This window comes from Ctenopharyngodon idella, chromosome 24 (assembly GCF_019924925.1).
Source record: "Ctenopharyngodon idella isolate HZGC_01 chromosome 24, HZGC01, whole genome shotgun sequence".
In the NCBI taxonomy this organism is placed as follows: Eukaryota; Metazoa; Chordata; class Actinopteri; order Cypriniformes; family Xenocyprididae; genus Ctenopharyngodon; species Ctenopharyngodon idella.
The window spans coordinates 4,986,179-4,998,648 of NC_067243.1; the positions used below are offsets into that span (position 1 = coordinate 4,986,179).

The 12,470-nt window shown below is 33.9% G+C and overlaps 2 protein-coding genes across 3 annotated transcripts in view; one reads left to right on the forward strand and one right to left on the reverse strand.

The window, feature by feature from the left end:
* The window catches only part of spg11 (SPG11 vesicle trafficking associated, spatacsin), a 31,169-nt gene extending 29,103 nt beyond the window's left edge, over positions 1-2,066 (reverse strand). The window contains exons 1-2 of one of the 2 annotated variants that reach the window (XM_051883892.1): positions 1,550-2,066; positions 5-180 (exon numbers count right to left, since the gene is read on the reverse strand). In XM_051883892.1, coding sequence (XP_051739852.1) covers positions 5-180; positions 1,550-1,773 — 400 coding nt within the window. In that variant the 5' untranslated portion in view covers positions 1,774-2,066. The remainder of the gene's footprint in view (positions 1-4; positions 181-1,549) is intronic. The other variant, XM_051883891.1, reaches the window with a different exon arrangement.
* A 558-nt stretch (positions 2,067-2,624) lies between these two features.
* ciao2a (cytosolic iron-sulfur assembly component 2A) lies at positions 2,625-8,125 on the forward strand. The gene is made up of 5 exons (XM_051883893.1): positions 2,625-2,820; positions 3,358-3,522; positions 6,049-6,098; positions 6,437-6,482; positions 7,184-8,125. The coding sequence occupies exons 1-5, from the start codon at positions 2,709-2,711 to the stop codon at positions 7,282-7,284; spliced, it is 474 nt and encodes a 157-aa protein (XP_051739853.1). The 5' UTR covers positions 2,625-2,708; the 3' UTR covers positions 7,285-8,125.
* Positions 8,126-12,470: the final 4,345 nt, after the last annotated feature.

A 12,470-nucleotide genomic window follows, 5' to 3' on the forward strand; every position in this document is an offset into this window, starting at 1 on the left:
TCACCGGGGTGTTTGTCTTGGACACAGCGCAGCAGCCAATCAGAAGGCCTCTCACACACGAGCAGCACCTGGTCATGTGGATCCAGCTCATACAGTCTCAGATCGCACTGAGGGTCCAGCAGCAGCAGCTTTGGGCTCACGTCCCGTCCGCCAGGATCCGACAGATCTTCCCACAGAAAACTCAACGGCAAAAACAAATACATTTATATACATATACATACATACTGTAAAAATGTTGTATTTATTATATATAACATTTCAATTGATTACAGCTGTATACATTATTTTCTATTATATTATTATATTATTTATTTTCTATTATTGCTCAATTTTCATGAAGTAATACTAAATAGTAATACTAAATTAATACTAGTATTACTAAAATGCTACAAAAATAAAAACAGCTTCAATTAATATTACATATTTAATATTACTATTAATAAAAAATACACATACATATGTATAAGTAATAATAATATACAATTATTTTTATTCATTAATTATTATTATTGGCATTTTATAAAAATACATATACAACATATACACATATATATATATACACATATATATATATATATACACATACATATATACACATTTATATATATATATATATATATATATACACACACATTAACATGAATAAATAAATAAATATTATTGTAATGGTATTAATATTATAATTAATGGTAATTATATTGCACACGTTACTATTATAAAGATTATTGCAGTTTACTTTGTGATAGTTAGCAATAACAGAAAAGGTAATAATAATAATAATAATAATAATAACAACGAAGTATACAGCTGCAATTAATTGCAATGTTAAATTATAATATTATATATATATATATATATATATATATATATATATTATACAATGTTATATATACACAATTTATTTTCTATTATTGTTAAATTATCATGAAGTAATAATATTACTAAAAAGCTATCAAAATAAAAAGTAAACAGCTGCAATTCATTGCAATGTTTTATATAAATAAGTGCATAAATATTGCATATTAAATATTACTATTAATAAAAAATACATACATATGTACAACTGATAATAATAATATTAATATATAATCATTTTTATTCATTATAATAGTAAGAATTAGCATTACACATAAATATGTATATTATATAATAATAATTTTAATTCTTTAGTAGTAGTATTTTGTAAAAATAGATATTATAAAATATATTTATATACACATTTACATAAATAAATACATATTGTAATGGTAATTAATGGTAATTATTTTGCACACGTTACTAATATAAACATTATTGCAGTTTACTTTGTGATAGTTGGCAATAACAGAAAAGGTAATAATAATAATAATAATAATAATAATAAAGTACACAGCTGCAATTAATTGCAATGTTATATATAACAAATGCATACATATTGGAAATAAACCATCATTTCAATAAATGTTATACAATATTTTATTATTATTACTGTTATTGTTTGTGTATACTGTATATATACTGTGTTTTATATATATATAAAAATTATATATTCATTCATGCAGGGACTCACTCAGTGCAGGTGTGCTGGAGTGTGTGAGGAGATCTTCTGCTCTCAGAGAGGTTTCTCACCCTCACTTCACCTGCAGCATTCACACAGCACAGCACTGACGGGCCGTTACACAGTCTGACCGCCGCTGTGTCCTCCACACCTCCACACACATCAGTGTCCGACAGCAGATCCACCTCCAGCACGCTCTGAGCGCGCGCATCTGACCTGCTCAACACCTTCAACATCCCGAACCTGCCAAAACCCACCGCTATCAGATGAGGAAGTCAATCAGCTGAGGCCCACGAACATACAAACGCGCGCGCGCAGGAATAAAAGACATCCTTCATCCCAAAGGAGGAGAAGGAAACACAAACCAAGAGACGATCGAGATGAAGAAACAAAATCCTCAGCAAAGAAACGAAAGCGTTTGTTCTAATGTGAAAATATGAGCCTCCATGATCCAAACAAACCACAGCTGATCGTCACATGTTCATCACGTGAACAGCAGGAAAACCAATCGAACACAGCATCCATTTCCTCCACTTCAGAAAAAATAACGCTTTTGTCAATAATAATTATGACATAAAAAGTAAAATATGTCATACTAAGTCATGAAAAGTCGAAATTATGACATACTAAGTCAAAATTACGACACACTAAATCGAAATTATGACATAAAAAGTCATAAGAAAGTCATAATTTCTACTTTTGTATAATATTAATAATTTTAACAATTGTAACAATAATTGTTATTATTTTGTATAATAATAATAATGCCCAGAATAAATAAAAATCGAAGATAATATCAATTTAATATCAAATAATTTTTTTTACAGACTTGCGCAATAACAGAACTATATAATGATTTTTGACTAGCTTATGTTTTGGATATTAATATAAAATATTTAATATATTTCTATTTAACTTTTTTCAGATCGATTTGGCAGTTTGGCTTTTTACGAATATTTTTAGTATTTTTGTATAATAATAATAATTGTCCAGAAAAATACAAATAAAAGATCATATCAATTTTAATATCAAATGAATTTTTCCAGACCATTTTCTGACGGTTTTATGATTTGTTGTTCTCTGCTCGGCCGTTGATCGCTCTGGTCTGTGTGAACGCGGAAGAGCAGAAGCGCGTGACCGTTTAAGCAATGGCGATGGACCGGACCGGATCATGGAGCTTGTGTCCGGATTGCTGAGCCGAGTCTGGCTTCTGACGGGACTTTCTGACCTGACGAATGACAAGAGAAGCAAGAAGATGGAGGAAAAAGCGTTGGAGGTGTATGGTGAGTAACGATGACCTTAACAAAGGCGTTTCATGGTACAGTGATGGTGTCAAATGGAAATACCATGGTACATTTTATATATATTTAGCCATGGAATTAAATAATTACCATATTAATATAACATATAACACATATCTGTTACTTCATAGATGTTACCATGACACATATCCACAATAAAAAGAAGATTTTAATTTACCATGGTACAGAAATGGTGTCAGATGGTAATATCATGATGTTGTATTTGTATACCATGGTAAACATTACCATAGTCGTATATACCATAATATTTCCCGGATACTTCAAATAATTACTATAGTACATGTCCAAAATAAAAATAAAACAATGTATTTCCATGGTACATTAATACCATGGTAATACCATAATCATATACCATAAAATGTACCTATTACCATGGTACAGTACCAAAGTTATATGAGATATGGTATTTTGATGGAAACCAAGGTGAATGTTACATGTTTTCACAGATATTTTCCTTGTTTAAATGATGTTGGTGTTGATGATGTTCTGTTTTCACAGATGTGATTCGGACGATTCGGGATCCGGAGAAGCCCAACACTCTGGAGGAGCTGGACGTCGTGACGGAGAAGTGTGTGGAGGTGCAGGAGCTCGGGGACGATGAATATCTGATCATCATTAAGTTCTCTCCCACCGTACCGCACTGCTCTCTGGCCACTCTGATAGGTGTGTGTGTGTGTGTGTGTGTAATGATAAGAACAAACAGTCACATGACCTCAAACGTACATCGCTGCACCTCACAGATAGCAGTACAGACAATGCAGAAAACACATGCCATATCTTTTGTTGACAACGTCACAATCACGCCGTACAGCACCGAAAAACATGAGCAAAACTACTAGGCCTGACAGCAGAAACAACTAAAATACTCAGTCATTTTTGGCCATACAGATCAGTGTAAGACCTCATTATAAACTATAAAGGGCTTCTAAACTTTTATTTGTGTTCACTCACAATACCAACAAAACTTTACGAATCATTTGTTTTGAATCAGTGGTTCAGAGCGTGCATCAAACTGCCAAAGTCACGTGAACCATTGAAATTTCGAAACGTTTTGAAACACTTACTGAAATCTCGTTTACTGAAATCATGTGACTTTGGCAGTTTGATTCATGCTCTGATTCCAAACAAAAGATTCGTAAAGCTTCGAAGCTTCATGAAGCAGTGTTTTGAAATCACCCATCACTAGATATTGTTGAATAAAGTCGTTATTTTTTATTTTATTTTTTTTGGCACACAAAAAGTATTCTCGTCGCTTTATAATATTAAGGTTGAACCACTGTAGTCACATGATCTGTTTTAAATATGTCTTTAGTAGCTTTCTGGGCATCTGAAAGTGTTAATTATCTTGTCAATGGAGCCGTCGGATTTGATCAAAAATATCTTAATTTGTGTTCTGAAAATGAACGAAGGTTTTACGAGTGTGGAACGACATGAGAGTGAGTAATTAATTACATTTTTGGGTGAACTAACTCTTTAAGGTCCATGTAAACGCCTCTACTTTCTTAACGAGTGAGTCGTTGAATCATTTAGTCAAACATTTCGTTCTAAATGGCTGATTCATTCAGGGACAAAGCAAGTAATCGTTGAATCATTCATTAGACTGATTAGTTCAAAAACGCAGATTCATTCAGTAATGAAACATCCATGTGATGTAAAAGAAAACGTGATTCACCTTCTTCCATTTCCATGCTCACGTGTCCACTGTTGGCTCTTTCGGCGGTGGACAGGGGTCATCATGGGCACCCTGACTGGTCTGTGTCTATGCAGCTCCATACGCAACAAACTGATGCACTGTGTATTCTGACACCTTTCTATCATTAACTTCTTGAGCAATTTGAGCTACAGTAGCTCGTCTGTTGCCTTTACCCTGTCGCCGGTTCACCACTGTTCCTTCCTTGGAGCACTTTTGACAGATACTGACCACTGCAGGATGAAGGAGCAGAGCAGTGATATTTGCTTTCCCACTAAAAATGAACATGATTCATGCGTTTTGAAGCTCTAATAGTGTTTGATGTTACAGAATAGTTGGTTTTGAAGCTCTAACGATCTGATTAATGTGACGATCTGCTCAGTGTCAAGAGCAGCTTGACTGTCTGAATGTTAACAGGGTTTCTAATAGCAGACCTTATGAATAAATAATTGTACTTATTAATAATTTCAAGCCACAGCATGCGATAGTGGGCGAATCTCACAGAGGGCCATATTTCACTTAAAAATCAAAAGACAAATAGGAAATTATGTTTTGCATTAGGAAAATGACTATTAATTATCAATTATCGTAAATAATCACACACATATTATATATATATATATATATATATATATATATATAACTATTTAATAAAATTATTTGTTTAAATATTTATTTAAATTGTCATAAAATGTGTATATATGACTTATTTGTCATAAAATACATTAATAAATACATATAAAAAATAATAATATATATTAATTTTAATGTATATATTTTAATAATATAAATATAAATGTAAATAATAATATAAAATAATATACAATTATAATAATAATTTTATTTATATACATGTGTGTGTGTGTGTATATATATATATATATATATATATATAATTACATTAAAATATAAAATATAATTATTTAAAATATAGAAAATCAAATGGCAAATGACACATACATCAAAAATAAATTAAACTAAATAAACATTCAAATTAAATAATTATTTTATAGAATATTTACCCTAAATTCATAAAAAAATCATTTTCAGTCTGGAAATGTTTATCATCCATTGACAGGGTTTCAGTTTTTTGATGGTTTCAAGACAACGTTACACAAACCATGTCATCTTTTACCTTGTTTAGTTTGTTTTTCGTCGACGAATCTGTGGCAAAATGCCATGAAATTGATTTGAACACAGCGTTTATGTGTTCTGGTCTTAGTGAATCTCTTTTATAATTTCTTGAGATCAAGATTAAACTTGAGGTGCACTTGATGTTTGTTTCCTCGAGTCGATACGTGGAGAGTTTAATTAACCCCTATTGGTCTCACAGGCTTGTAAATATCCCCTCATTATCCGTGTTTTACCTCGACCGGTTGATCTCATGAGACCCGCTCTAGCGCTCCGCACAGGAAGGGCTTTGATGAGGTCGACCGACTGAATCACAATGAACGGCTAATTAAACTCACTTTGGCACCTGTTCTTTCCTGTTCCTGCAGGTCTGTGTCTACAAGTCAAGCTTCAGCGCTGCCTGCCGTTCAAACACAAGGTACGTCCTCATCATTAAAGCTCAGCGTTATTACTCTGCTTCGAGCTGCCGCTTCCTGAAAAAGGGAGAAAGACTTTGATTCCCTGGATGTTTGGATGTTGTATTTTTAGGAGTGTGGAAATGGGAACGAATGGGAAGAGTAAACAATCTCCTCATGCCGTGTAGGTTTTTAATGAGATGTCACATTGATGAAAGGCCGTTAAATGAAAGCACAAGCGACCCTCTCGAAGGCCTTTCTGTTTCTCTGCGATGCTTCGTGTTTCTAATGTCCTGTTCTTTCTGGTGTCTTTTATTCTGGCCTCTGATCGCATTTTCTCTCCGGCTTTATTCCCTTCCAGCTGGAGATTTACATAACTGAGGGAACGCACTCGACCGAGGAGGATAGTGAGTGTTCATTACAACAATTTCTATCTTTTTAAATGCCGCTGGAATGACGTTCACACGACCCTGAGGCCCAAATATCCTCCACACAAGTACATGAACACAAGATAACAAGCTTGTTAGATGTGCACTTCACACTTTACATTAACAAAGTGCTTGGTAAATTTTAATTCTGTTTACAGTAATATATAAATTGTTTTGTTTATAAACACACACACATATATAATGCATTTTAAGGTTTTATTAAATTTATTTAAATAAGTAAATGCATGATTTTATTTAATAATAAAAAAAAAAAAAAAAGTTTAATTAAATAATCATATACAATTATTCAATAAAATTGTTTAATATTTTATTTAAATTGTCATACAAATTGTCATAAAATGTGTGTAATGACATATTTTTCATTTTCATTAAATGATAAATAATATATAATTGTTTAATTTATATATTTTTATAATATATAAAATGTAAAAAATAATAATTTTAATTTATATATTTTATTTTTTTATTTTTTTTTAAAGGTGCTCTTCGATTAATTGTACAGCAGCGTTTGATTACTGGTCCTTATCTCAAAATATTCCTCGAATATTGTGTTTATTTGGCCTGATTTGTTGTACACGTACGGCCCGTCGTCCAGCGGGAGATTGTATCTGTGTATGATGGAGTCGTTGTGTCTCCTAACTGGTTTTCCTGTGCCTCAGTTAACAAACAGATCAATGATAAGGAGCGTGTGGCGGCCGCCATGGAGAACCCCAACCTGCGTGAGATCGTGGAGCAGTGCGTTACTGAACCAGACGACTGAGTTCGGCTCCCACAACACTTTCTACACGTGTTTGCTTTCTCAAACAGGCTGGAAGGATAATGTCTGATGAAACTAAAGCCAAGCAGTCGATGTGCAGCGCTCGTCTTCATAACAGCCGCACAGCAGGACTTTTGCCGGCTGCAGACGTCGAGAAGCTGTCTGGATGAAGGATGAAGGTCTCTGTCTTTCCGCCTGCTTCCCGTTTGTTTTGATTCATTGAAGAACAACATTCCTCAAGCTGAGGACAAAACAGCAACTTCCTGTTAAACTTCCTGGGTAAAAAAAAAACACAATATTGCATCAGATCACAAAAGAACACCTTTAAAGGATAGTTCACCTAACTCTCATGTCCCCAAACATCTGACTTTTTGTTTGTGCAACTGTTTCCTTACAGTCAGAGTGGATTGTAATATAAACTGCTCAAAAATGATCATTTATGAGTGAAAACAGTTGGTCTGTTCGTCACACAAAGCTTCAGAGGACTTGTTGATATAGCGCAACAGTGCACTACTTTATGATGCTATAATGATGTGTTATGGTACTTTTGGAGCTCAGCATCATCCGTCCTCACTTTCATTGTGTGGTGAAGAGCAGCTCAGACATTCTGCCGAATATCACAGATTTTGTTTTCCACAGAAGACAGAAAGTTATATGGGTTTGAAATGACATGAGGGTCAGACAAATTTAAACGTTTGGGGAAACAAAAGTAAATTTTGACTAGTTTTTAAAGATTTTTTTTTTGTGATAGACAATAATGAGTTTGTAAATAATTTGATTTTGTAAGGGAAAAGTCTATATTTGCAGAATTCAAGATCTTACAAATAAAACCCTTCTCGGAGAAGTGACGCGAGAAGTGTGTTTTTATGTGTGTATGGTTCCCACGCTCATCAAAAACATGGAAATATTAACCAAAGAGTTTTATATTTGTGTTTTAAAGGCCTAGAGAAGTCATCGAAGTTAATGAAATCATTGCGATTTGTATAGTGAAAATAATTTTTAATTTCTAATTTGCTAGAAATTAATTTTTTATGGAAGTGAAATATCTATAAATTATTTTTTACAAATTGTTATGTCACAACAGACAGAACAGAAGGTGTGGCAACTGGTTAAATTGAAATAATTAATTAATTAATAATAATAATAATAATAAAAAATAATAAATTAATATTTTAATTTATAAAATTTAAAACATTTAAATATTAAATAATAATAATCTAATTCATACTAAATAATAAAGGTATATTAAATAAAAAATGTTTTAAATATTAAATGATAATCTAATTCATATTTAATTTGAAAATACATTTTATAAATTTAGTATGTATTTAAATATTAAATAATAATCAAATTCATACTAAATAATAAATGTTTTTATATTTAAATTAAAGATTTTTTTTTTAAATTAAAGAATAATCTAAGTCATACTAAATGTATAAAATTTAAAAAATGTAAAACATTTAAATATTAAATATTAATAATAATCTAATTCATACTAAATGTATAAAATGTATAGCCTAATTAAATGTAAAATTTAAACATTAAATAATAATAATAATAATCTAATTCATATAAAATAATTTAAAATATAATAATTATATAATTATCTTTAATAAAAAGAATAATAATTTGATCATTATTTTGCCCAGAAGGTCTTGATCTTTATATTTTCCCAGCTGTTGGGGATGCTGTAATGACAGAAGATGCCAAACGGTGGCGCTCAACATCCTCGCACCATCAACTTCAGTTGTGCACATCATCGGGAGACTGTTTACAGTCTGACATGATCCGTTTCAGCGCCTCAAAACAACACACACTCGATAAGACACGATCTGACAGGGCCGTGTTCAATTTTACATTGATTCACACAGATTTACTGCACACTGCAGGCTAAAAAGCTCTTTTTTAAACATTTTAGACGGGTCACTTCAGAACAAAGTCTTCTTTACGATGATCATAAAATATTAAAAGTTAGTTAAATCCCTCTGGACATCTGACTGACTGTGGCTTTAACATCTCAAGTCAAGCATCAAGTATTCACCAGGCTTCAGCTGTCACACATTCAAGGCCGTTTTAATGAAGGCGTCACTTTATAGAGTCAAATGTACATAAACGCAGATAATGAAGTTGCTTATGTGTATAAATAACTCTCAGAAATGAGTGATTAAGACTGGCAGCGATATACTGCCGGAACAATCCATTTCCTCACATATTTATTTAAAAACCTCTTGCTAAACAATGTTAATTGGTTTACTGTGTGAATACTGATTGTTTTTATTGATTGCTGGCAGTCGTCTGTTACAGACGCATCGTGCTAATAGGTTCTAATTTACAAAAGGCTTTTATGTTCACAGACAGATCATCAATAATGTTAAAGTAATTAATTACTGAATTTCTAGGTCATTTTCTGTGAAAAGTCCAACTAAATTGTGTTTTGGTGCTTCTAGTTAGCCACATGTCAATATTATGCTCTTTTACAGTCTTGATGTTGTTTTTGTGCTCTACTAGAACAGGTTTTCCTGCTTGAATGTTGATTATTTTCCTCATATTCTCCATTGTTCAGCTCCTCTCTTCCCAGTCTGTCAGTAACGCTCTGTTTAGTTCCTGTCTCTATGAAGCCCCTCCTTCTGAGAAGCACAAAGTGCTCTGATTGGTCGGCTGGAACAGTATGTTGTGATTGGTGTTTGGGAAACGTCCCGTCCCTTAGTTTCAACACACTACTAACCAACTCAACCAGGCCCCGCCCCTTTAATCTGCATATGAATTATTTAAATGAATATTGTGAAGAAACTCAAGACTACAATGTGAGTTCAGAAACACTGATATAGAGAATACATCATTTTTGCAGTGTACTAACTAGTAATATAACTTCTGTGAATACTGAAACGTTTGAAGATGTTCTTGAAACATGATGTACTATCAAAACACATCACTTGATTGGTCAATGCAGTCATTATGCAATCAGATATTTTTGCATAAGTTGTTTCCTTCATAGATGTTCTACTTTCATGTGTCTCAAGCCTCGGCTTTCAGTCTGGAGTCACGGGGTCTGTGCATAATTTGTGAAAGTGTATCTTGACAATGCTCTCATTCCCGATTCCAGGTAATCAGTCTCCCTTTCTCAAGGAAAAAGCCTTGGCTGGAAACACGGAGACACATTATCTCTTAAGACCACACTATGAATGACAAATGAAGGCGCAGGCCTGCACCGAATCACACCCGACACACGCTTAGAGCCCTAAAACCCTGAAGAGAATTAGCATCCGAGCCAGAGATTCCCTCGGCAGGCGTTCAGGCTTTCAGTTTATGAGCATATTAAAGAGCACCTATTTTGCTTTTTTTTTTATCTTTCTTTAGTGTGTAATGTTGCTGTTTGAATCCCTCCAGCGGGAGTTATTCTCTGTTTCTGAACTCACTGAAACACCTCTATTGTAGTCTTGAGTTTTCTTCACAATTTTCCTCATTTAAATAATTCATATGCAGAATAAAGGGGCGGGGCCTGGTTGAGTTAGTTAGTAGTATGTTAAAACTTGTGGTTATGGTAAGGGGCGGGACATTTCCCAAACACCAATCACAACACACTGCTCCAGCCGACCAATCAGAGCGCATTGTCCTTCTCAGAAGGAGGGGCTTCTTAGAGACAGGAACTAAACAGAGCGTTACTGACAGACTGGGAAGAGAGGAGCTGAACAATGGAGAATATGAGGAAAATAATCAACATTCAAGCAGGAAAACCTGTTCTAGTAGAGCACAAAAACAAAATGGCCGCTTTAAGATCTGGGATGAACGTCACTTCAAGAGACTTTCTAGTAGAGCCCAAAAACAAAATGGCCGCTTTAAGATCTGGGATGGACGTCACTTCAAGAGACTTTCTAGTAGAGCCCAAAAACAAAATGGCCGCTTTAAGATCTGGGATGGACGTCACTTCAAGAGACTTTCTAGTAGAGCCCAAAAACAAAATGGCCGCTTTAAGATCTGGGATGGACGTCACTTCAAGAGACTTTCTAGTAGAGCCCAAAAACAAAATGGCCGCTTTAAGATCTGGGATGAACGTCACTTCAAGAGACTTTCTAGAAGAGCCCAAAAACAAAATGGCCTCTTTAAGATCTGGGATGGACGTCACTTCAAGAGACTTTCTAGTAGAGCCCAAAAACAAAATGGCCGCTTCAAGATCTGGGATGGACGTCACTTCAAGAGACTTTCTAGAAGAGCCCAAAAACAAAATGGCCTCTTTAAGATCTGGGATGGACATCACTTCAAGAGACTTTCTAGTAGAGCCCAAAAACAAAATGGCCACTTTAAGATCTGGGATGAACGTCACTTCAAGAGACTTTCTAGAAGAGCCCAAAAACAAAATGGCCTCTTTAAGATCTGGGATGGACATCACTTCAAGAGACTTTCTAGTAGAGCCCCAAAACAAAATGGCCGCTTTAAGATCTGGGATGAACGTCACTTCAAGAGACTTTCTAGAAGAGCCCAAAAACAAAATGGCCTCTTTAAGATCTGGGATGAACGTCACTTCAAGAGACTTTCTAGAAGAGCCCAAAAACAAAATGGCCTCTTTAAGATCTGGGATGAACGTCACTTCAAGAGACTTTCTAGAAGAGCCCAAAAACAAAATGGCCTCTTTAAGATCTGGGATGGACGTCACTTCAAGAGACTTTCTAGTAGAGCCCCAAAACAAAATGGCCGCTTTAAGATCTGGGATGGACGTCACTTCAAGAGACTTCGTGTTTTGCATCAATGACACGCAGTCAGAGATTTGAAACTTTTATGTGCTTTAAAACTTAAAGTTGCTGCAGAAAGACCAAATTTATGAGCTTAACGAATTGGACAACCTTCAAAATTCACACTTGAGGTCTGGCCGCGTGTCATGCATTTTTCAGAACAAAGTGATTTATTTTACTACTTATTTAACTTCTAAAAACTACTATTTCAAAAACTTTCTGTGGGATCTCATGGACATCATGACTGAACGGATTTATTCTGATGTTAACAAAGACACTCTGTTCGTTTATTAAATGCTTTGTCTGATTTAATAATGCTTTTCATATTTTCAGCAAAAGTGAACGATTGTTTAATGTTTGTGAAACAAGCCTCTTCTGCTCGCCAAGGCTGCATATATTTGATCAAAAATACAGTAAAAACAGTGAAATATTTTTACAATTTAAAATAACTGTTTTCTATGT